We start from the raw sequence: 23,918 nt of genomic DNA on the forward strand, positions 1-23,918 counted from the left end.
ACCATTTCACCACGCTGGCTCTCCAAAGGGCAGAATGTTTATTATGGCTGGTTTTAAACTTCCCTTTCAAAGCTTTTCAAATGTTGTCACGACATTTTCTTTTGTTATTTTGTTTCATTATTGTGTGAGCCACATTGAGAATGCATGCATTGACAAACAAATGGGTTTGGAAGCAGCTCTAGCCTGATATCTCCTTGGAAGCCAAGATGATCAGAGACATACTTTGCACACATCATGAGAAGGCATGATGCATTAGAAAATAGAATAATACTAGGGAAGGCGGAGGGAAGTAGAAAGAGAAGAAGATGGGTAGACTCTCTTAGAGAGGTCATGGGTTTGAATTTGCAGGACCAGAGCAGGACCAGGTCTTGGAGATCTCTCATCCACAGAGTCGCCATGAGTTGTGGTCAATCTGAAGGCAGTTAACAACAACAGAGTAGATTTTGGATTGAACGTTACAATGAACTTCTCAAGGCAAAGGGCAGTTTGACAATAGACCCTACAGAAAGGTGGTGGTGGGATCTCTTTCTCTGGATGTATTCAGAAAGAGGTTGGACACCTCCCTCATAGAATCATAGAGTTGGAAGAGACTGCAAGGGCCATCCAGTCCAACCCCCTTCTGTCATGCAGGAACTCTCAATCAAAGCATCCCCATTGACAGACGGCCATCCAGCCTCTGTTTAAAGACCTTCAATGAAGGGGACTCCACTACACTCCGAGGAAGGAGAGTGTTCCTCTGTCGAACAGCCCTTACTCTCAGGAAGTTCCTCCTAATGTTGAGCTGGAATCTCTTTTCCTGGAGCTCGCATCCATTGTTCAGGGTCTTGTTCCCTGGAGCAGTAGAAAACAAGCTTGCTCCCTCCTCAATATGACATCCCTTCAAGTATTTAAACAGGGCTATCATATCACCTCTTAACCTTCTCTTCTCAAGACTGAACATCCCCAGCTCCCCAAGTCATTCCTCATAGGGCTTTATGGTTTCCAGACCCTTCACCATTTTAGTCTCCCTCCTTTGGACACATGGCTCCAGTTTCTCAATGTCCTTTTAGAATTGTGGTGCCCAGAACTGGACACAATATTCCAGGTGGGGCCTGACCAAAGCAAAATATAGTGGCACTATTACTTATCTTGATCTGATACTATACTTTTATTGATGCAGCCTAAAATTGCATTGGCCTTGTTAGCTGCTGCATTGCACTGCTGACTCATGTTCAACTTGTGGTCTACTTGGACTCCCAGATCCCTTTCACGTATAAGTCTCTCGTATGTGGGGGATTATGTCCCCCATAATCCTATATCTGTGCATTTCCTTTTTCTGCCCTAAGTGCAGTACCTTACATTTCTCCATGGAAGAAAGTGGCCAGGTGCTATTTCAGAAGAAATATCAAGAGAAAACAGCAGGAGATTTTAAGGGGGCACAATATCTGCATAAGCAAAGGGCAAGGAACAAATTTAAATGCTACATCTAGGGCAGTGGTTCTCAACCTTCCTAATGCTGTGACCCTTTAATACAGTTGCTCATGTTGTGGTGACCCCCAACCATAAAACTATTTCCATTGCTACATGCAAATATGTGTTTTCCAATGGTCTTAGGTGACCCCTGTAAAAGGGTTGTTCGACCCCCAAAGGGGTCCCGACCTCCCGGTTGGGAACCACTGATCTAGGGAAATATGATCAAGGGAAGATTCAAAATAACCGGCAGGGACACTTTGTCAAGCCACTGCCTGTATGTTCCACCAAAAATTGCACGGAGTGGGAAGAGCGATCGTGGAAGCCAGGAGGCATCCTCTGGTTCTCCCCGAACGCATCTACAACACACCCATCTTGAGGTCTTGCTGACTGCAAAAACAGGAAAAACCTAGCAGACAGTTTATGCAACAGTCCCCAGAAAGAAAACAGCAGCAGAGAAAATGAATGGATTTTTTTATTTCGGGGGAAAGGAGGTAAAGCAAGTATGGAATTGCAGCAAGTTGGGAGCAGTAGCTAGAAAAGCCAATATGATTCTAGGCATCAATAGGAGAGTAGTGTCTAAATTGAGGGAAGTAATAGTGCAACTCTATTCTGCTTTGGTCAGACCTCACCTGGAATAATAGTCATGGACATAGCCAGGACTTTGGGAAGGGGGGGGTCCAGACTAAGTGCCATCATTATAATGGGGCTTGGGTGCAGCGGCGCAGCAGCACACGCCATTCATTTTATCTAACGGAAGGGGGGGTCCGGACCCCAATAACCCCCCCCCCCCTTGGCTACGTCCCTGTAATAGTGTGTCCAGTTCTGGGCATCACAGGACAAGAATGATGTGGACACACAGCAGCATGTCCAGAGGAGAGCGACTAAAATGGTGAATGGTCTGGAAACCACCAAGCCCTATGAGAAGCATCTTAGGGAGCTGGGGATGTTTAGCATAGAATCATAGAATCATAGAGTTGGAAGAGACCACAAGGGTCATCCAGTCCAACCCCCTTCTGCCATGCAGGAAATCCAGATCAAAGCATCCCCGACAGATGGCCATCCAGCCTCCGTTTGAAGACCTCCAAGGAAGGAGACTCTACTGCACTCCGAGGAAGGAGTGTGTTCTTCTGTCGAACAGCCCTTTCGGTCAGCAAGTTCCTCCTAACATTGAGCTGGAATCTCTTTTCCTGGAGCTTGCATCCATTGCTCCATTGGGTCCTAGTCTCTGGAGCAGCAGAAAACAAGCTTGCTCCCTCCTCAATATGACATCCCTTCAAATACTTAAACAGGGCTATCATATCACCTCTTAACCTTCTCTTCTCCAGGCTAAACATCCCTGGAGCAGGTAGGAAAGAAGGTTAAGAAGGGACAATGGCAGATGTGTTTCAATATTTGAAGGGATGCCGTACTGGGGATGGTGCAATCTTGTCCAATGGATTCAAGCTACAGGAAAAGAGATACCACCTAAACGTTAGGAAGGTCTTCCTGACAGTAAGAAAGTGGTAAGTGGAAGACGCTCCCTGCGAGGGTGGTGGAGTCTCCTTCTTTGGAGGTTGTTAAACAGGGGCTGAATGGCCATCTGTCACAGCAAAGTCATGGGTTATGTCTTCCTGCGTGGCAGAAGGGCCTTGGAGTTTATCGCACGGGACGAATTTCTCTTAATTTCAAATGTGGGGCCAGAATGCATTCAGGTGAATTCACTAGTTCAGCGAATTTAAGTGAATTTGAATTGCGTTCGCACTGACTTCCCATTGCCTGAAAATAGCTCGCTGTTGCCCGAATTTGCATGTGATCACCTCTCGCGCAATAACGTGAAACCCCATGGTTGCGTTCGGACTGACTTCCCATTGCCCAAAATTGCGTGTGGTGGTCTATCACGCAATAACGTTAAACCCCACGATTGTGTTCAAATTGCCATTGGATTATACTTCCAATTTCCCTTGTCTGATAACATCCCTTGAGCTCTCCTCCAATTCTATGATTCGTCTATGAACCAGCCCTCCATTCTGCTCAGCTGTGCAAGAGAAAAGACGGCTGAGTGGTGGGGCAGAGGACTGTGGAGAGGGAACAAAAAGAGGGCTTGGGAAAATGGTATTACGACTGTATTGGCACTAGAGCTTCTATTTCAACATGCCATAAAAGCCACTGATCTACTTCTTTTCTTTTGTTGGGCTGTTTTGTGAAATATATTTAAACGCATCCCATGACTCCATCTCTCTTCTTTATACCCCAAAGAGGGCTTGCCCTGGCAAAAGAAACTGGTGGGTTGGATGGAGAGACCGTGTGGCTTCAACAGAGACATAAACTCATCTGCCCCATCCTAACCCAAAGTGCTGGAGATCAGAGTGAAGCAATGAATAAAGTGGGACTTCTGGCACGGTGGTGCAATCTGCAGTGGTCCTTTGAACAAAATGACTCTAGTATGTGGTAGAGTTATAGAGAAATGTTTTCAGGAGAGAGCATTGAAATCATCAGGCACCGAAAATAATTTGGCAACTGTGGAAAAATGGCTGGCATTGTTAAACCCGTGACCAGTGAAGCCCATGTGTCATAGATGGGGATGTATTGTTGTGATGCATTGCAACTTTCAGCAATATTACGGGCAAGAAGGAACATGTATTGTAGATTGTGCAATGTGGTTGCAATCTGAGTCACACTTTCCTGATATTGTGCGCTGTGGAACACAATGGGATTTATGGCTCAGTGGGCATGCAGGCAATGGTGCTGTTGGAGATAGGTTGGATTGAATCCCATTGCTTTCATCCTGGAAAATGCATGACTAAAAGCATTAGGGTGGCAAAAAAGATGTCATGTGTTGTTGCCCATCCATCCAGGTAACTCTTAAGTGGGTGGCACAGAGTGTCTTCCCAATCAATTCCTTTCATCTCCTCATATACCTGGGAAACCAACTAGTGTTGCACAACGGTGCAGCTGCCTTGGAGCTCCAGTTCTCATCTTCTTTGCAAAGGGAATGGAAGTCCTTTCTGCTCTCTGGGTGCTCCTCTGTCTAAGCTTTTGCACTCTCTTTTTATCTTTGGCATGGTCAGTTCTTTATGTCATTACCAGGACGCATATTCCCCCAGGGATATGTCAACCTCGAAAAATCCAATTTATTACAATCTGCATGCATTTGGGACGTAGACTGGTAAGTGCCCTTGATCTGAATGTACTGATTTATTTGCAAGATGAGGAGTGTCCGAATGGCTTATTTAAGATATGTTACTGAGAATAGTTGAGGTCAGGAGGGTTTCCTTCAGTAGAAGTGTGATTAACTGGTTTCCCATGAAGAAGAGAGAAAAAGAGTGGTATCATTTAGTTGGTGTGCACCACTAATGACAACCCAAACTGGTTGTTAAAATGGTTAAGAAATATAGGGAATGAGATTATTAAAAAGGGATCCAGGAATAGCAAAGGGAGGAGGGGAAAGAAGAAGTGACTGGAGCCATGGAGGTGAACTGAGGATGCCACCATCCACAGGTCACCATGCCATGGAGGAGAACTGATGATGCCACCATCCACAGGTCACCATGCCATGGAGGAGAACTGATGATGCCACCATCCACAGGTCACCATGCCATGGGGGAGAACTGAGGATGCCACCATCCACAGGTCACCATGCCATGGGGGAGAACTGAGGATGCCACCATCCACAGGTCACCATGCCATGGAGGTGAACTGAGGATGCCACCATCCACAGGTCACCATGCCATGGAGGAGAACTGAGGATGCCACCATCCACAGGGTGATCAGATGCCATAACCATAAAGGAGCACAAGTCACTGCAGGACATTCAAAAAAATGAATGACTAAGGGACATCATGTCTCTTAGTCATGCCCCAAATAGAGGACATTCCGAAATTCCTCCAGGAGAGAAGGTTGAAATGTGCTGGAAAAGGAGGAGGTCTGGTCACCCTACACCATCCATCACAATAGCTGGTTGTTGATTATTTTGGAGGACACCAGTGGAGAAAGAGTAGCTCTGTCCTACGGATTGTCCACTTTTGCTCTCCATCACTTTGGACCAGCCGAGATACACTGACTGGACTGTTCTCCACAATTGTGTCCAAGAGCTAATCTGCACTGCAGAAATAATCCAGTTTGACGTTGCTTTCCCTGCCATGGCTCAATCCTATGGGATTCTGGGATTGGTTGTTTGTGAGATATTTAGCCTTTTTCTTTGAGAGAGCTCTGGTGCAACAGCAAACTAGAAACCCCAGGACTCTATAGCACTGAGCCATGGCAGTTAAAGCGGTGTCAAATGGCACTATTGATGCATTGCAGATGCAGCCTGAGACTAGCATTGCCATGCTGTAAATAGTAGGTTCACTGTAGGGTTGTATAGCTTGAGTGTTGGATTATGACTCTGGAGACCACAGTTCAAATCCCCATTTAGCCATGGAAACCCACTGGGTAACCTGGGTCACACTCTCTCAGCCTCTGAGGAAGCCAAAGACCAAAAAAAGCCCTATCTGGGAAGATCTTGCCAAGAAATCCCCATGCGTGGTTTGCATGAGGGTCATCATAAGCTGGAAATGACTTCAGGGGACACAACAACAAAAAGTAGGCGCACCATGTTCAGAATTCTTCTCTCTGTTTTGCTTTAAACAGGCAGTGCTTCTGGAAAAACTGGGCATCTGCCACCGTTACAAAACCTGGAGGTTCTTCTTTAAAGGCATCCCACCAAGGAAGAGTTCAGAGCTGGTCATAAAAGATCTGCTTTTCGACGGCGTGACGGTGAGGGTCTACTGGCCCCAAACGTTGCCTTCTGGAGACACGAGAGGAATGGTGTTTGTCCCTGGAGGTTTTGGAATGAGCGGAGGCATCCGTAAGTTCGGTGGGATGAGCCCTCAATCCCCTATTAGAACAAATGTAAAAGACTTTGTTGCAGGACTTAGCAGAAAGGTGTCCAAATGTTGGCCAAAGGGCTCCTCCAATGTACCCAAAGGAGATTCTGGTGCGCTTCCCCAGCGGTAGCCCAAGAAGAAATTGCTGGGCAAGATGTGATTCATAGAAAACAAGGTAAAGACATCTTGCAAAATGACGGCGGTAGACACTGGACCGTCCTTTAGCAAGGTCTGGTTTTATGCCCAATAAACATGTATACCATGTCTCTTATCATGCCCCAAAAGATGTATCTTCCTCGCACCTCAGTAAGTTTGTGAATGTGCTTCCTACAATGGAGGATAGATGTCTGAGCTGGGTTTGGGTCTATTTTGACCAACTAACAATCCTTGATCTCTCTTAGTGACTCAGGCAATGTGCTAAAATGAAGTTTATTTCAACAGCATCCCCAGAAAAAGCTCCCAATCCTGACGAAACAACCCTGCAAAGGAGGCCTTTTTATGCAAACCTTCTTAAGAAAGCGTCATGCAATAGTGTCCCCTGCAAACAGGTTGCTCTTGTTTTTCAGAGGCGTACGAAAGGCTGTGCCGTTACATAGCCCGAGAAAGTAAGACGGTGGTGGTGAATGTGGGGTAAGTAAAGGCATTCTGGTTGTTCAGAAACAGGACAAGGGTTGTTGGGTGCAAACGTATTTCAAGCCTTTAGGTGTTTGTTCATATGTTTAATTTATTTCTGGTTGTGAATGGGGAGAATCTGCAGCTTTCCAGTTGTTAGTAAAATAAACTGTGTTCCTGTTGCTGTAGAAATGCAAGAAGCGCACTGGGCTCACTTCCACTTAGTTTCCAGCCATCGTTTATGAAAATGAAAGACAGTTTGGTCAAATAAAAAGCATATCTCATTCACCAAAAAAATAACCTTTTGCTGTGAAGGTAGAACTATGAATTGGTAAAATATGTCTCAAAGTCATGATCACGGTTATGAAGGTGTAGCCTATAATCATGCATCTATAACTGATTTGGATTCAAAGATATAGCCATGTTAGTCTGTGGAATCAGTACGTAGAGAGCTCTTGTAGCATCTTTGAGTCTCACCGAAAGAAAGAAGTTGGCAGCAGGAGCTTTCAGATCTTGTCAGGCAATCCATACCTTTCTTTCCCAAATTCATTTTGATCTTGGGCCCATTCACACTGCATTTTACCCTGGGCTCCAATCCAATTCAAATGAGGGTCGTTCACACTTGCGCCGGGGTTTTCTAATGCGTTTTTTGGGGGGGGGGGCAGTGTAAATCCCCTTTAACCCGGGTTTTTTTTGCCATGGATGGTCTTGCGGTTCTTTTCAAAAGAACCGGTTTTTTGACAATGGGAACTTGAAAATCATTCCCATTTGATTCCTTCCTTCCTCCTCCTCTGCCTCAGCCATCCCTGTTCTTGCCTCCCTCCTGCCACCTCCGTTTGCCACCCCTGATCTTGGCTCAGTTTTCCCCCTCTGTCCATCTCCTTCCTCCTCTTTCTCTTCCTCCCTCCTCTGTCACCCCATTCTTGCCTCCATTTGCCCCCCACATCCTTCTCCTTCCTCCTCTTCCTCTTCCTCCCTTCTCTGTCACCCCGATCTTGCCTCTGTTTGCCCCCTCCGTCCTTCTCCTTTCCCCTCTTCCTCTTCTTCCCTCCTCTGTCACCCCGATCTTGCCTCAGTTTGCCCCCTACATCCTTCTCCTTCCTCCTCTTCCTCCCTCCTCTGTCACCCCAATCTTGCCTCTGTTTGCCCCCTCCGTCCTTCTCCTTTCCCCTCTTCCTCTTCTTCCCTCCTCTGTCACCCCGATCTTGCCTCAGTTTGCCCCCTACATCCTTCTCCTTCCTCCTCTTCCTCCCTCCTCTGTCACCCTGATCTTGCCTCCATTTGCCTCCCCTGTCCTTCTCCTTCCTCCTTTTCCTCCCTCCTCTGTCACCCCATTCTTGCCTCTGTTTGCCCCCTCCGTCCTTCTCCTTTCCTCTCTTCCTTTTCCTCCCCCCTCTGTCACCCTGATCTTGTCTCCATTTGCCCCCTATGTCCTTCTCCTTCCTCCTCTTCCTCTTCCTCCCTCCTCTGTCACCCTGATCTTGCCTCCGTTTGCCCCCCCGTCCTTCTCCTTCCTCCTCTTCCTCTTCCTCCCTCCTCTGTCACCCTGATCTTGCCTCCGTTTGCCCCTATATCCTTCTCCTTCCTCCTCTTCCTCCCTCCTCTGTCACCCTGATCTTGCCTCCGTTTGCCCCCCCCCGTCCTTCTCCTCCCTCCTCTTCCTCTTCCTCAGCCACCTCCACTCTTCCTTCCCTTCCTCTTCCCCCTTCTGCCAGGGTTGTGGCATTTTACCCTGTTGCCAAATGTGAACAGAATCCCGCAGTAAAATGAGGGTTTGGGTCATGCAACATCCAAAGAAGATGCCACCAGAAGTCAGAGGGAAACAGGCCTTTTGGTCCATGCAAACAAGGCCTTAGTTAAGTGTACTAAAATAGTAGCCAATCTAGAATCTCAGTCTATGAATTTGCACAGTTTCTTGCTTTTGTTTCAGTTTTCGTTTAGCTCCGGAGTATCCCTACCCCACCCAAGTCCATGACTGTTGCACTGCTACAGTATACTTTTTGAAGAATGCAAGGGAATATAAAGTGGACCCCGACCGCATCGCCATCGGTGGAGAGAGCAGTGGAGCCACATTTGCTACAGCTGTTTGCCAGGTTCTGGCGACAAGGAAGGATCTCCCCAAACTCCAAGCCCAGATTCTGCTCTACCCTTATGTCCAGATCATGGATTTTAACCTGCCTTCTTATCAGCAAAACCATGCCATTCCCCTCTTGTTTAAGAAGTTCGCTGTCAACCATGGCTGCAGATATATGACTGGGGGAAAAATCAGTGTGGAAGAAATAATAAAGGGTGCCCATGTTCCGGAGGATTTTTGGGTGAAATACAAAAAGTGGATTAGTGCGGACAACATCCCTGCAGAATTTAAGGTCAGGGGCTATGAGCCAGTGACGCCCGCTCCATTTTCTGAAGAACTCTACGAACTCTTTAAAGATGGCTTGCAGCCAATGTTTTCCCCTCTTTTAGCAGAAGAAGAAATTGTCTGCCAGCTCCCCAAGACTTTCCTTGTCACTTGTGAGTATGATATTCTTAGGGACGACGGACTTTTGTATAAGAAACGCCTGGAGGACAGTGGCGTGCCAGTGACATGGCATCACATTGAGGATGGCGTCCATGGAATGACATTCACAATAGATTATGGGGTGCTTGAATTCCTAAATGCACGAATCACTTTGCAGCATTTAGTAAAATTCTTAGGAAGATTATAACATTAAATAATGCAGCATCCCTTTGTGGGGCCTGGATTCTTTCTGAAAGTTTGGAAAGGCCTTAATGTCCTTCTAACTGTGTAAAGATAGGTTGATGTTGTAGTGTTCATATATGTCAAGAAGTAGCCCTCTTGAGGCACCTCAACTGGAAGGTCACTTCACCTACTCACTGACATGGCGACCATGGCATTGGTGGGACGTGACTGGAAGAATATTCATTCTAACCATGAAGCTCTATGGAACTGCTGAAATAAAACCTGAGCTCACCATTCTGATGGCACAAATGATCTGTTTGACATGAGAGGGAGGAATGGGTCAGCTTTCATGACATCTAGCCATAGGAGTGTTTGGCCAGCAGTGATGTATACATTACCAAAAGTCTGTCCTGCTGGTCTTCTCGCTGGATGTATACCTTCAGCCACTCTGGCATCCAATGGACAATCTTATTTTCAACTGCAGACATTTCCTCCCAGATTTTGGTACCTATAACCATGAAGATCCACCATGTTGGATTGGATGACCATTGTGGACTCTTCCAACTCCATGATTCTGTGTTTTCCAGCCTTGTCTACAATAAAAGGTCCTCTAAAAGCCGTGTCTCCCTCCTGCTTCATGCATTGCATTTTTCTGTCTGTCGGAGAGCTCTGGTGCCTCACCAAAGTACAAGTCCCAAGATGAAAGAGTCAGTGGCAGTTGACATGGTGTCAAACTGATTTATTGCTGCAGTGTGAATTCAACCGTAGTATATACCTGGTGAGCCCTAGTTAAGATTGCTATAGGAACCAGCAGTAGGCTTTCCCTGCCATCTTACCACCCTGTCACCCAGTGCACTGGCATCACCCAGTGCAGAAGGTCCTCTGTTCCTGGGCTTTCTCCACAGGAAGAAAGCTCAGCGGTGTAGCATCCAAGAAGGGTGTCCATTTGGCCCTCCTGCTTCTCCATTGCTGGGCTTCTTCCACAGAGAGGAGGAAGAAAACAGAGGATCTCTCTCTGTATTGAGTGACACCATAGCTAGTGAAGATCCACCACATTGGACTGGATGGCCGTTGTGGTCTCTTCCCAATCTATGATTCCATGGAGTTTATCAGACAAGGGGAATTGGAAGTATAATCCAATGGCAAATTTGAACACAATCATGGGGTTTAACGTTATTGCGTGATAACCCACTACATGCAAATTCGGGCAATGGGTAGTCAGTCCGAACGCAATCATGTGGTTTCACATCATTGCGTGATAGACTGCCACATGCAAATTCGGGCAATGGCATGCTATTTTCAGGTAATGGGAAGCCAGTTTGAACGCAATTTGAATTCACGTAATTGCGCTAAACTAGCAACTTTAAGTGAATGCGTTCTGGCCCCACTTTCTTCTCATTCGAATTTAAGAGAAATTCCTCCCATTTGATAAACTCTTAAGTATGCTTCTCTATTACCAGGCTTCCTCCCCAGGGAGAAAACCCAGCAATGGAGCAGCTGGGAAGGACACGCATTCGCTCTTCCCCACCTCCATCACCAGCTTTCCTCTGCAGAGAGAAAGCCTGACAACAGAGCAGTCGGGAAGCATTCACCCTCCTGCTTCTCCATCTCTGGGCTTTCTCCCCAGGGAGAAAGCATGGTGAGAGGGAAATCCAGAAGGGTAGGGGTTTGCCTCTCCTCTCCCCAATTGTTGGGTTCACTCCCCAGGGAGAAAATCCAGCAATGCAGCAGCCAAAAAGAGTGTGCATTTGCCTCTGCTGCTTCTCCATTGCCAAGCTTCCTCCCCAAGGAGAAAGTCCAGTGACAGGAGAGCCAAAAAGGGTGTGCATTTGCCCTTCCTTCTTCTCCATTGCCAGGCTTAATACCCAGGGAGACAGCCCAGCAATGGAGCAGCTGGGACCTCATTCCCACTTATAAACCGGTGTGCGATCCGAATCGATGGATCAATTCAACAGCAGAGCGTGGTTCCCACTACATTTGCCCCAATCGCATTTTACCCCTCTAAAAGTATCCACTTGTGGTTCACATTCATGCATGAATCAATTCAAAATGGACCTGCTCCAGCTGTCTGAAGGGCAAATTTAAATCGATTCCGATCCACATCTGGTTCACACTTGCGCAGAATTGATTTATCGAAAAAGACGTAGAAAAAATCAGCGTCGAAAAGACACTGGTTAAATGGGTCTGGCGCATGGCCCCCCTCTCCGAATCGCGTCAGTGATTTGATTTAAGTGGGAAGCAGGGTCATTTGAACTGGTTTAAAATGAATTGCAATTAGGTTTAAAAGGTAGTGGGAATGAGGTCTGGGAAGGGTATGCGTCTGGCCCTTCTTCACCCAAGGGGGAGAAAGGACCAACCAGATATCACCCATCCTTTGGGGTGTCACTCGATGTGGTGTGCACCCCTCGCACCCCCGAGTGACATCACTGGCCTCATAAACCTTTTGGGTGCTGGACCATGGCCCAGCACCGAAGGCAATCCTAATCCCATTGGCCCTGTTTATCCTAGGGCTACATATAAGGCCTAGGGCAGGCTTGGGGTATGTGGGCACACTCCTTGTTCTTAAAGAAAGTGGGGTGTGGTGGCAGAGATGAAGCCTTCTTGGAAAAAAGAAAGGCCTTTACTCTGCTCCAAGGGACACTGGTGGCATGTTTTAAAGGCCTTTCTTTTTTCCAAGAAGGGATTGCAAGCAGACTCATTAATTCCTGCTTTGCCTTATCTCTGGAATGCTCCTCTGCAGGTGAACAGTTCAGAGCATCCTTGAGACAATATGTATTCCTTGACAGATCTGATCTACTATCTACTCCTATGTAACCCTATCAATCTTCTCCCAAGGTAAGAGAGGATAGCCAGAATTTTGGGGTTCAGCGTTGCCACTAAGCTAATGACACCCAACTCTTTCTTTTCCAGTTCTGGCTGCAAGGAGGTTTTCCTCTTTTCCTACCATCTTCTGCCTTACCGACCATCATTGTCTTTTCTAGTGAGTTATGTCTTCTCCAAGGGATTTGTAGTTTTGTGTGGCACCAGCATTCCTTGGCCGAGAAGACTAAAAACCTTGGTTGTCGTCGTGCGCCTTCAAGTCATTTCCAACTTACGGTGACCCTAAGGCTAATAGCGGGAAGCCGATGGCAAGCTTCCTCTGACCAAATCTTGCCAAGACGATCCCATGATAGGCTCACCTTAGGATCACTGTAAGTTGGCAATGACGTGAAGGCAAACAACAACAAAATGTGTGGTTCTTTAGGCAATATTTGTTCAGAGGAGGTTTGCCATTGCCCTCCTTTGAGGCTGAGAGCAAGTGACTTGCCCAAGGTCCGCCAATGGGTTCATGGACGAGTGGAGAATCGAACCCTGGGACCTTATTGAACTCATTTTTGGCTTGGCGCCGGGTGCCGGAATGGGGCCATTTTGAGGACACTTTAAGGTGACGTAAAATGCGTTTTTTCTCAGACTCGCGTGGCCTCTTCCCATGCCCATAATGGGGAAAAATGAGTCCGATAAGGTTCCTGGTCTCCAGAGTCGTAATTCAGTACTCAAACCGTCATTCCACATTGTAAAACTACAAATCCCGGCAACAGCACTTAAAGTGCTGTCAGACTGCATCATTTCTACACCAAGAAAGAGCGGATTTTCTCCTCCTTCCCCTCTTTCTCTCTCTGTTGATCATCCACACTGTATTCTAGTGATCTGCTGAGAGATATGGGAAAGATGGAGCTCATGCAACCCTATAGTCTTTCTCTCCTGTTTGGTTCCTTTCTGGGAAGCAGTGGGACAAGGGAGACATTGAGTCACGTTGCTCTGCAAAATGCAAAGGTTGCCAACTCCCATGATGCACCTTCCTTGCTGGTTCGATGACCAGAAGAAAGAGTGATCATGGAATAAAAGGCTCCCTTCCCATTCACCTTGCACTTGAGTAACCAGGAAAGAAAGGGATGGTAGTGTGAGAAAATTTGCAATGAGGCACAACTTGATCTGGAAAGATCTTTCCGTCTGATCTGGGAATTTCACCTGGCAAGAGAACTTCATAGGCTGGATAGGGCCAGCTTTCATCCAAGTCATGCCCAAGAAGTAGCAAAACCCTGATTGAAAGTGATGACACCCAAATCTGAAAATGAGCCAAGCTATAAATGGGGCTTTTGGGGGGGATTATTTCAAGCTAGAGTGACCCTTTTTCTTAGGGTTCATATACTTGGTGAAAAAGCTGTTAAGTGGCGAGGGTAAAACATTGCTGCCTTTGTTGGCAATAATGACCCAGCGGGAGAGAAATGGGCCCAGTTGGGATCCTTGGGTTGGGTGACTTGGTTCCAGTCAAAGAACATGGCAAGCTTCACTTGCCTTGCCAACAACACACCCAGCAAGAGGTGCAACAAAGCAATCTGATGCGCACTTACCTGCCAAAGGACTGAGTGCTCTGCAACTCATAGAGCCATAGAATTGGAAGAGAGGCCCTCCGTTCGAATCCTCTTCTGCCATTCAGGAAGACACAGTCAAAGCACTCTCAGCAGACGGACATCCAGCCCCTGTTTTAAAACCTCCAAAGAAGCAGACTTCAAGGCATGCCAAGGCAGCAGCGTCTTCCGCGGTTGAACAGCTCTTACCACCAAGACGGTCTTTCTAATATTTAGGTGGAATCTCTTTTCTTGTGGGTTGCATCCATTGCTCCTAGCCTTTGGGGCTACAGAAAACAGCCTTTCTCCATCCTCAGTATGACGTCCTTTCGAATATTTAAAGAGGGCGATCATATCACCTCTTGCAGTGAGACCATGAGTTAACCCAATGGGTGATGCCAACCTTAGTGGTGCCACTGGCCTGTGGCACTGGGGATGTTAGGCTACTAGGATCCTTTAAAGCAGGGATGGCAAACAGGTATCCCTCCAGATGTTGTTGGACTGTAATTCCCTGCATTCGTTTTGTGTGTGTGCCTTCAAGTCACTTGTCAACCAATGGAGACCTTATGAAGGTGAAGGCTTTCAATACTGGCATCCATAGTTTTTTGTGGGTTTTGGGGGGCTATGTGGCCATGTTCTAGAAGGGTTTGTTTGCCATCATCTGTGGCATATATAATCATAAATCCCCCAAAGCAAAGCTTGACTTGTGCCATTTTAAGCAAGGGATGCCATTGTACTGTGCTATTCTGTTTAATGGGACTTGAGCATCCATGGACTTTGGTATCGGCAGAGGGTCCTGGAACCAAACCTCAGCAGATACCAAAGACTTACTGGACTTAGAGGCAGTTTTGCCAGTGCTCTGAATAAGATAGACAGGTGTGGCATAGTGGTTTGAGCATTAGATGTATGGCTCTGGAGACCAGGGTTCGATTCCCACTCAGCCATGAAACCCATTGGGTGACCTTGGGTGATTCACACCAAGGAAACCCCAGGATAAGGTTGGCCTTCGGATCACTATAAGTTGGGAACGAAGGCGTACAACATGCACATCTATCACTGAAATGCCTCGCTAATGCTTTATGATCACTAAACCAGTCGAAAGTCAGATGCCACAATATTGGGAAGGCCTTTTGAGTCTTATCTTTGCTTGTAAGCATAACCAGTACCAGCATATGACTGATTGAGTTAGTAGATATAAAATGGGCACAGCTTGTGCCGAGAGACATAGACAGGGCATTCAGTAGCTCACTTATCATTGTTTCATCTTGTCAGAAAATCACTTGGGAAAATTGGGAAAGAGTACATCCTTAAAAGTAACTGACAATTGATTGGAAAGTGAAATAAGATTATAACTGGAGGATCGCTGGTGACAGAGGCTATACCTCTCCGGTTCTCTTTTTCTTGGCCACAAAAATGGCTTATGATCCACTTCTCTTGATACTCCTGTCTGCCAGCTTCTTCATTTTCTGTTTGCCAATTGCCTGGGCAATTTATTATGATATTACCAGGACACACATCCCTTCAGGAATCAACCAACCTGTAAAACTACGATTGGTTAGTCTATGTGTGAACGTTGCACTCGGAGTGGTGAGTTTCCTTCATTTTTCAGGCTGCCTTATCTGTTGATTTCTCTGCATGCCAGGTTTTATTATATCCAAGGAAGGGTTTATAATGAGTAAACTTTATCAGTACGTCTTTATGGGCTTATAGGTTAAGCCCTGTTCATTTTATTTGTCAGTAATGGACCTGGAGTGGAAAGAATAAAAGTGGTTTTAACAAGTGCCGAGAAACCCTGACTTATATGACTCTTTGCAAGTTTTGCAAAGACTCCTCCGATAATTCTGGACTTATATGACTTTGTATTCTGTGCAAAGTTCACACATGCTTGTTGTTGTTGGGGTTTTGCATAAAGAAACATAGGGTCCCATCTCCAAGATAGGACTCTTTGACGCTTGAGATTTCTTCTGGGCAAAGCTCACATATGATTGTTGTTCATTTTGCAGAAAACAGCACAGGGTCCCATCTGCAATCCGGAAGCTGTGCCAAAGCTGCACTCCGGTGCTTAGGAATGGTGTGTGGCTTTGGCGCAACCTCCGGACTCTTAGGACCCATGAGTCATTTAAATAGCATACCTCCAAAGAGACCCGAAGCAGCTTTATTTTGGCAGTCTTTAACAGGCCCTAGTCTTTTATAAAGTCCTTTATAAGGTTTAGAAATCTTAACAGACTTAAATGTGGGGTAATTTTATGATGACAGAGCTACTTCGCTGACATGATACACAGCCATGCAAAGGAATTATGGCAACACACAACAGGGCTCAGCACAAGATGTCCAATTGTGCAACAGGGGCTTCCATTGTGTAATGTGTCAGGAGTGCTGTGCATATGTCGTGTTGTGCATTGGGACACATCAGAACTGTTTCACAAAGGACACACTTTGCACAATGGTCCCTGAGACAAGCCACCTCTCTGCTCCCTGCTTGGAAATATGTGCATTGTGCAACATCACAATTCGCTTTTGCAGGAATGCTAAGTTTTCATGCCACTTAAAAGTCCACTTTTAACATCCACTTCATAAGCAAGTATTCCTGCATGGCTATGTCCCAGATCTGTCGCTTGGTTGTTTCTTGGGGACCCAACAGAGATGAAGGGGAGAACCCAAACCATTGTCATCTTAGTGTAACAACTCTCAACCAGGCAGAAGACAAATGGAAACGTTCAAAGAATATCCCATGATAGGTTCACACTAGGGTCTCCATGAGTCAAAATTGACTCCAACAAGAATTAGGAGCCAGTATATTATAGTGGTGTGAACATTGGATTACGACTCTGGAGATCAGGCTTCAATTCCCAACTCAGCCATGGAAACTCACTGGGTGACTTTGGGTGAGCCACACACTCTCAGCCTTATAATACCCCTTTATAGGGCCGCCTTAGCATGGCCATATGATGGAAACAATTTGAAGGTAAAAACAATGACAAAGAATTTGTGGGACTAGATTGGAAGAAGTCAGATTCAACTCAACCCAATGGCTGATTGTGGAGAAACTAACACAAGAGTCATAGAATCATAGAATCCTAGAGTTGGAAGAGACCGCAAGGGCCATCCAGTCCAACCCCATTCTGCCATGCAGGAAATCCAAATCAAAGCATCCCCATTGACAGATGGCCATCCAGCCTCTGTTTGAAGACCTCCAGAGTCATGTGGGATCATTCCAGATCACAAGCAAGGCATGTGGAAGGCAAGATGGGACACCAAACATGGCATGCAGGAATTTGGTGGGTACCACTTCCAGAGGTTAATAGTCCTCATAATATACCAAGCTGAGATAGCAGTTTGACCTTTGTTGCTGAAAGTGTGATTGACGTGTTTTTGGAGGAAAAGCATCCAAGGATGGCACCAATAGTCTTTGGGCATGTAAACGCAACCCTGCCTTCCCAGAGTGGAGGTTGGACATGTACAAAGCCATGCGGATGGGAAGGGCTACATTCTGAGCAATACGGTATTTAGGGAAAGGCACTAGTGAGTGAGACTTTTTCCACCCATAGACACACCCCAGAAACAATGATGCCCTAGATAAGAATAACTTCACATAGAGAATCTACATTGCAACATTACAATACTTGCCACCTACCACTGGGCAGGAGCAGTTTATGCCATTACCAGAAGGCACATTCTCTTCCTCATTTGTTAATGCTATGGGTTCTTTCCAGGAGTGGGTAAGTAACGGATGCTCTTCAGAACAGTAGCCAATATCCTACATTGCCTACTCAGATATGAGGCCACATCTACATTGCAGAATTAATGCAGTTTGACACCGCTTTAACTGCCATGGATGAATGGGATGGAGTTCTGGGATTTGTCGATTTGTGAGATTTTTAGCCTTCTCTATCTGGGAACTCTGGTGCCGCAACTGAGTATCAATCCCAGGGTTCCATAACATTGAGCCCTGGCAGTTAAAGCAGTGTCAAACTGCATTATTTCTGCAGTGTAGATACAGCCTAAGTATCATCTCTTGGTCTCCCCCTCCCTGCAGATCTATCTTGTCAATATCAACCACTAGACATACCAAGTAATGGAGGTCTCTTCTGATGATGATCGGGATGCAGAAGGATGATGTTTCCGGCTCACTTCTACCAGCAATCTATGGTACGATGAGGAAGCGCATTGGGGTCCTAATTCTGATTGTCACAGCATTGCTATCTGGCAAGACGGGGCTAGAAATGTTATCCTACTTCACCCCAATCACCTGTAGAACAGACTTCCATTGCTTGAAGTGGCCCACTGGAGATGATGATGATGATGATGATGATGATGATGATGATGATGATGATTTACATTACTGGAAAAGGAGGGACTCACAGCTCTTCCACACTGCAGAAATAAAGCAGTTTGACACCAACACTCCTAGGATTTGTACTTTGGTGAGGCACTAGAGCTCTCTGACAGACCAGGCTGAATACTTCACCAAAGTACAAATAACAGAATTCAACAGGATAGAGTCATGGCAGTTCAAATGGTGTCAAACTGCTTCATTTGTACATGTGAAAGGGATCTAGAAGTCCCAGTAGACCACAAGTGGAACATGAGTCGACTGTGTGATGCGGCAGCTAAAAGAGCCAATGTGGTTCTGGCCTGCATCGATCGAAGTATAGTGCCTAGATCAGTGATGGCGAACCTATGGCACACATGCCAGAGGTGGCACTCAGAACCCTCTCTGTGGGCACATGTGCCATAGCCCCAGCACAGAGTTTGCCAGAGTTTGTTACTAGAAAGCCAGAGGGACATGGCACTTTGCAGTAGATAAGTGGGGTTTGGGTTGCAGTTTGGGCACTCGGCCTCTAAAAGGTTCACCATCACTGGCCTAGATCAAGGGAAAGTAATTGTTTGATAGTGGAATACGTTGCCTTGAAGAGTGGAGGAGTCTCCTTCTTTGGAGGCTTTTAAACAGAGTTTGTTGGGTGGGCTTGGATTGTGTATTCCTGCATGGTAGAATGGGGTTGGATTGGATGGCCTTCTTGGTCTCTTCCAACTCTATGGTTCGACGATTCTGTTTTTGCAGTGTGGAAGAGCTGTGAGTTGTCCTTTTCCTATCATCATCATCATCTGGATTTTTTGTTTCAAATGACATTAACAAAGCAGAACTACTAAATCCATTGTGCAACAATTCCACCCTATACCTTTCTCTTAACAGGCAGTGTTCCTGGAAAAAGTTGGCATTTGCAACCAATATATGTTCTGGAGGGTTGGCTATAAAGGCATACCACCCATGATAAGCTCCAAGCTGACCATCAAAGATCTTCTTTTTGGGAATGTGGCCGTGAGGATCTATTGGCCCAAGACAGCGTCTGCCGGGAATAGAAGAGGCATGATATATATTCCAGGAGGTGCTGGCCTGGTTGGAAGTGTCCGTAAGTTTTGTTCCAGGCGCCTATTATTTCCTAGTGTGCCACTTATCCTGCGAGATGCTCACATGCTTTCCTATTTGCAACACAACTTGAAAAATGGGGGGAAACATGGTCCTCTGAATAGAAAATGACCTAAAAGGTTGGTCTTATTTGTCAATAGTGAACAGATCCATTGCAATGTCAGGTTTCGTGGCAATTGGGTAATCTTTACAGCATCAAAGGTGTAGCTTCTCCACCCCTCAAATAGCGTGTGAAGATCCTTTCCTAATTGTTGGGCAAGAAAGGAACAAAGAAATGGGCTTGCTTTCTAACCAGGACCATCTGATATCAGAGATCAGAAGAGAGCAATAATTCCACCATTGGACTGATTTCTCATGCCCCATTTGCACCAGCCTAGAAGCAAATACTTCATGAATCAAAGCAAAGGCCCTTCTCATCCTGAAGGTTGCTTCCCGTGTTGACAATCACGGAAAGTCCACTACAAGAAGGACACAAAACAGAGTTAATTCTCCTCCTAATTCTCCAAGGCTGCATCCACACTGCAGTAATAATCCAGTTTGCCACCACTTTAACTCCCTTGGCTCAGTGCCATGGAAATCTGGGAAATGTAGTTTGATGAGACATTTAGCCTTCTCTGTCAGAGCGTTCTGGTGCCACAACAAACTGCAATGCCCAGGATTACATTGCATGGAGCCATGGCAACTAAAGTGGTGTCAAAATGGATTATTTCTGCCGTCCGGTTGCAACCCTAGTCCAGCCCTGAAACCAATACACCATACTGGCTTTCCTACGAAAATTGGAAATGCTTTTTTAGTGGGTCAGCATATCCAACTGTGAACAATGGCCTGTTACAGACTGCCAAAATAAAGCTGCTTTGGATCTCTTTGGAGGTATGCTGTTTAAATGATGCATGGGTCCTAAGAGTCCAGAGGTTGCGCCAAAGCCACACTCCATTCCTAAGTGCAGCTTTGGTGCAGCTTCCGGATTCTTCTTATGCGTGCATCATTTAAACAGCATACCTCCAAAGAGACCCGAAGCAGCTTTATTTTGGCAGTCTGTAACAGGCCTCTGTGATAAAAGCATGAGATGCAGAGGTGCCTATTGACATGGTTGAATAATCTACCTGGGCTAGCTAACCCTTTGGTGCAATACCATTTGTATTTACACCTGGAAAATGGCAGGGCTTTCTATGCAAGGACCACATTCAGATGGAGTTGTTCAGGTTCCTATCAGCCTCAAACTGCGCAGTAACTGTGATTACTCATTAGTACTCATTAGGAGTTCTGAACAGGCAAGACCTCTTGCACCAAGCGCTCAGGGGAAATCACACCCACAGGATCCATCATGTGCAGAGCATCATAGCATCCTCATCCAGATGGACGATAACAAGTGCTGCGGTAGCGCTGATACCTTTTCCACAGGGATGCAGGCATGCGGTTTGCAAACAGGTATGGCAAGTGTTCAGCACTGGGAGGCCCATTTGGTATTTAGCAGCCTGGCAAATGGCAGCTGGCCTAGGACCACAGGGATGGTTTGTTCCATGCGCCAGCGGGGTGTGACACTGTCTTGACCATTGCGGTAGGAAAAGCGCCTCTTCTACTTCAATTTGGATACTGGAAATAACAGGAGCATCTGTTAATCCCGGTAACACTTATGCTCCAGTGTTTGGTACTAAGCAAGAAGACTGCAAAGGAGATTTATAATTACAGTTGGCCCTCTGTATCCATGGATCCTTTATCCATCTATTGAAGCATCCATGCTTTGCTAATGTTCCAAAAAAGTATAAATTCCAAATAGCAAGCCTTCGTTTTGCCATTTTGTATATCGGACCCCATTTTACGATGCCATTGTATTTAATGGGACTCGACCATCCACGGATTTTGGCATCCAGGAGGGGGCCAGGAACCAAACCTCAGAGAATAGCATTGTACTCATTCCCAGGTTGAAAAACTGGTTTCTTGCCAGCTGGGAAACCCTGGCAAGAAAAATCATAGACCAGCAAGAATATCTCACAATTTTCTCTTAGTCCCCAAATGTTGTGAAGCAATTGTTCTGCAGACCAAAGCGTGCAAGTTTTGTGTCAAAATCCTGTCTTCTCTTCAGCGCTGGACATTTTGCAAAACACCGGCAATGTTTGGCAGAGAAGGTGAAAGGCCTGGTCAAAGTACAGATCCCAGGATTCCACAGCATGGACCTAAAGAGATGATGACCTACATTATTTCTGTAGTATTGAAGTCCATATGGTCTACTCTAGTAGAGATTAGAGATGGAGAAAAATATGCAGAGGCATTTCAAAAAACTGTGTGATGGGCGAGAGGCTTTTGTATTTGGTCCTTCTTAGGAATTACAATAGAATCCATAGAGTGACTTCTACTGCAACTGTTTTGTTTTTCAGAGGCGTACGAAAGGATGTGTCGCTTCATCGCCCGAGAAAGTAACACTGTGGTTGTGAGCGTTGGGTATGTAGCACCTCTCATCGCCGTGTCCGAGATTGAGCCAGCCATGCCCTTTTCTGAGATAGTCCTGGGATTCAGTCCCAGGCTGAATCCTTCACCAAACTACAAATCCCAGGATTCTGTCGGATAGCATCATGGCAGCTAAAGCGGCGTCGAGCTGCTTTAATTCTACAGTGTAGAGACACATTACTCATGGGTTCAACCCTGAAGAATAATCCATTCAGTTAGTGATTTCAAACCAGCATAAGATCTCTATAATGAGTCCAGCAGTTGAAGCGTAAGGACCTTCTCTTTCCAAAGGGGAGCAGTGTTTCCCAGTCCTCTCTCCTGTCTGTTGCTTCCCCGTCGCCTCTTGGTTTAACATCATCATGAATTAGGAATTTAGACACTTTCTCCTTTTTCTTTTCAGCTTCCGTCTGGCTCCGGAGCATCCCTACCCAACCCAAATCCTCGACTGTTACACTGCTACGGTCCACTTTTTGAAGAATGCCAAGGAATACAAGGTGGACCCCAACCGTGTCACCATTGGCGGGGACAGTAGCGGAGCCACATTTGCAGCTGTGGTTTGTCAAAAGCTGGCAACCTTGAAGGACCTTCCCAGACCCCGAGCCCAGATCCTGCTCTACCCATACTGCCAGATGCTAGATTTCAATTTGCCTTCCTATCAACAAAACCAATCCGTGCCCCTCTTGTTTAAAAAACGGAGTGTCAAACTTGGCGTCAGGTATCTGACCGGGATGAAGGGGAACGTGGAGGGAGTTATGAGGAACGCCCATGTTCCCGAGGAGCTGCGGGTGAAGTACCAAAAGTGGGTTTGTGCAGACCACATTCCCGACGAATTTAAGGCCAGGGGCTACGTGCCGGTGGAGCCAGCTCCATTTTCCAAAGAGCTGTATGGACTCATGGAAGAAGGTTTGAAACCAGGATTATCCCCACTTTTAGCAGAAGATGAAGTTATCCGCCAGCTCCCGGAGACTTTCCTCTTGACGTGCGAGTATGATGTCCTTAGGGACGATGGGCTGCTATATAAGAAGCGGCTACAGGACAACCATGTTGCCGTGACTTGGCATCATCTGAAGGATGGATTCCATGGGATCATGTCTGGGATAGATTGTGGGGCACTTGAATTTTCCAATGCACGAAGCAATTTGCAACATGTAGTGAGATTCTTGGAGCGCCTATGAAATTAAAAAGCCAATTGGCCTTTGTAGCATCCATGTATATAGCCTAACACAACGCTTGCATTTTGAGCTCTTCAAAAACTTGGAAGGAAACTGTTCAACATCCCTCTAACTACACAAGAAGTGTGGCTGCCATAGTCTTAGGCCAGGGGTTCCCAACCTGGGGGTTGTGACCCCTTCGGGAGTCAATCGACCCTTTCTCGGGGGTTGCCAGGTTGGGGCTGCCTCCTCGTCCCTCCCCTCTTCCCTGCGGGTGTGCGGGCATGGGGACAGGGCTGCTTCCTCCTCCTCCCCTCTTCCTCCTCCTCTTTTCCCCCGACACCGCGCGGGGATGGGGATGGGGATGGGGGCGGGGACGGGGACGGGGACGGGGACGCCTCCCCCTCCTCCTCCTCCTCCCTGCGGTTGCAGGTGCCAGCACCAGGACCACACGGGGACGGGGCTGAGGCTCTCTCCTCCTCCTCTTCCCTGTGGGTGCCGGCGCCAGCTCCGCCACCATGTGGGGACGGGGACAGGGCTGCCTCCTCCTCCTCCTCCAATGGTGGCCTCAGTAGGCCAGAGCAGGCCTGGCCGGCATGGAGGACGAGGGGTTAGGAAGAAGAGGCGGAGGGGCTTCCAGCAGCCTTTGTGACCGGACGTTCTGCCGCTTCGTCTGGCCAGCGGCCTCCCTAATTGATACAAGGGGGTTGCGGCCCAACAAAGGTTGGGAACTGCTGGTCTTAGGGTGACCATTTGTTATTCGTTGTTGCGTGTCTTCAAATCATTTCTGATTTATGGCAATCTTAAGGTGAACCTGAGGTTTTCTTGACGATTTGTTCAGAGGGGGTTTGCCATTGCCTTCCTCTGAGGCCGAGAGAGTGTGGCTTGCCCAAAGTCACCCAGTTTTATGTACCATTT

General features: G+C 46.7%; 2 protein-coding genes across 2 annotated transcripts; both read left to right on the top strand.

Moving 5' to 3' along the window:
- The first annotated feature begins 4,408 nt into the window (after positions 1-4,408).
- Positions 4,409-9,613, top strand: LOC149307833 (arylacetamide deacetylase-like 4). The gene is made up of 4 exons (XM_089536955.1): positions 4,409-4,597; positions 6,061-6,277; positions 6,863-6,926; positions 8,839-9,613. The coding sequence occupies exons 1-4, from the start codon at positions 4,424-4,426 to the stop codon at positions 9,611-9,613; spliced, it is 1,230 nt and encodes a 409-aa protein (XP_089393081.1). The 5' UTR covers positions 4,409-4,423.
- Positions 9,614-15,467: 5,854 nt separating this feature from the next.
- On the top strand, positions 15,468-23,024 carry LOC149307834 (arylacetamide deacetylase-like 4). Its single transcript, XM_089536956.1, has 4 exons — positions 15,468-15,563; positions 19,171-19,387; positions 21,780-21,843; positions 22,250-23,024. Exons 2-4 carry the CDS (start codon positions 19,210-19,212, stop codon positions 23,022-23,024), a joined length of 1,017 nt encoding a protein of 338 aa, XP_089393082.1. The 5' UTR covers positions 15,468-15,563; positions 19,171-19,209.
- The last annotated feature ends 894 nt before the right edge of the window (positions 23,025-23,918 follow it).

The sequence above is a fragment of the Sceloporus occidentalis genome, unplaced genomic scaffold (assembly GCF_023333645.1).
Source record: "Sceloporus occidentalis isolate IW3139 unplaced genomic scaffold, rSceOcc1.0.p SCAF_8, whole genome shotgun sequence".
NCBI lineage: Eukaryota > Metazoa > Chordata > Lepidosauria > Squamata > Phrynosomatidae > Sceloporus > Sceloporus occidentalis.

Coding starts and splice junctions, on each gene's coding strand:
- LOC149307834 (XM_089536956.1), top strand. CDS start 19,210: ATGTTCTGGAGGGTTGGCTATAAAGGCATACCACCCATGATAAGCTCC. Junction 19,388..21,779: donor TGGCCTGGTTGGAAGTGTCC/GTAAGTTTTGTT, acceptor TTTGTTTTTCAG/AGGCGTACGAAAGGATGTGT. Junction 21,844..22,249: donor ACTGTGGTTGTGAGCGTTGG/GTATGTAGCACC, acceptor TTTTCTTTTCAG/CTTCCGTCTGGCTCCGGAGC.
- LOC149307833 (XM_089536955.1), top strand. CDS start 4,424: ATGGAAGTCCTTTCTGCTCTCTGGGTGCTCCTCTGTCTAAGCTTTTGC. Junction 4,598..6,060: donor TGCATTTGGGACGTAGACTG/GTAAGTGCCCTT, acceptor TGCTTTAAACAG/GCAGTGCTTCTGGAAAAACT. Junction 6,278..6,862: donor TGGAATGAGCGGAGGCATCC/GTAAGTTCGGTG, acceptor CTTGTTTTTCAG/AGGCGTACGAAAGGCTGTGC.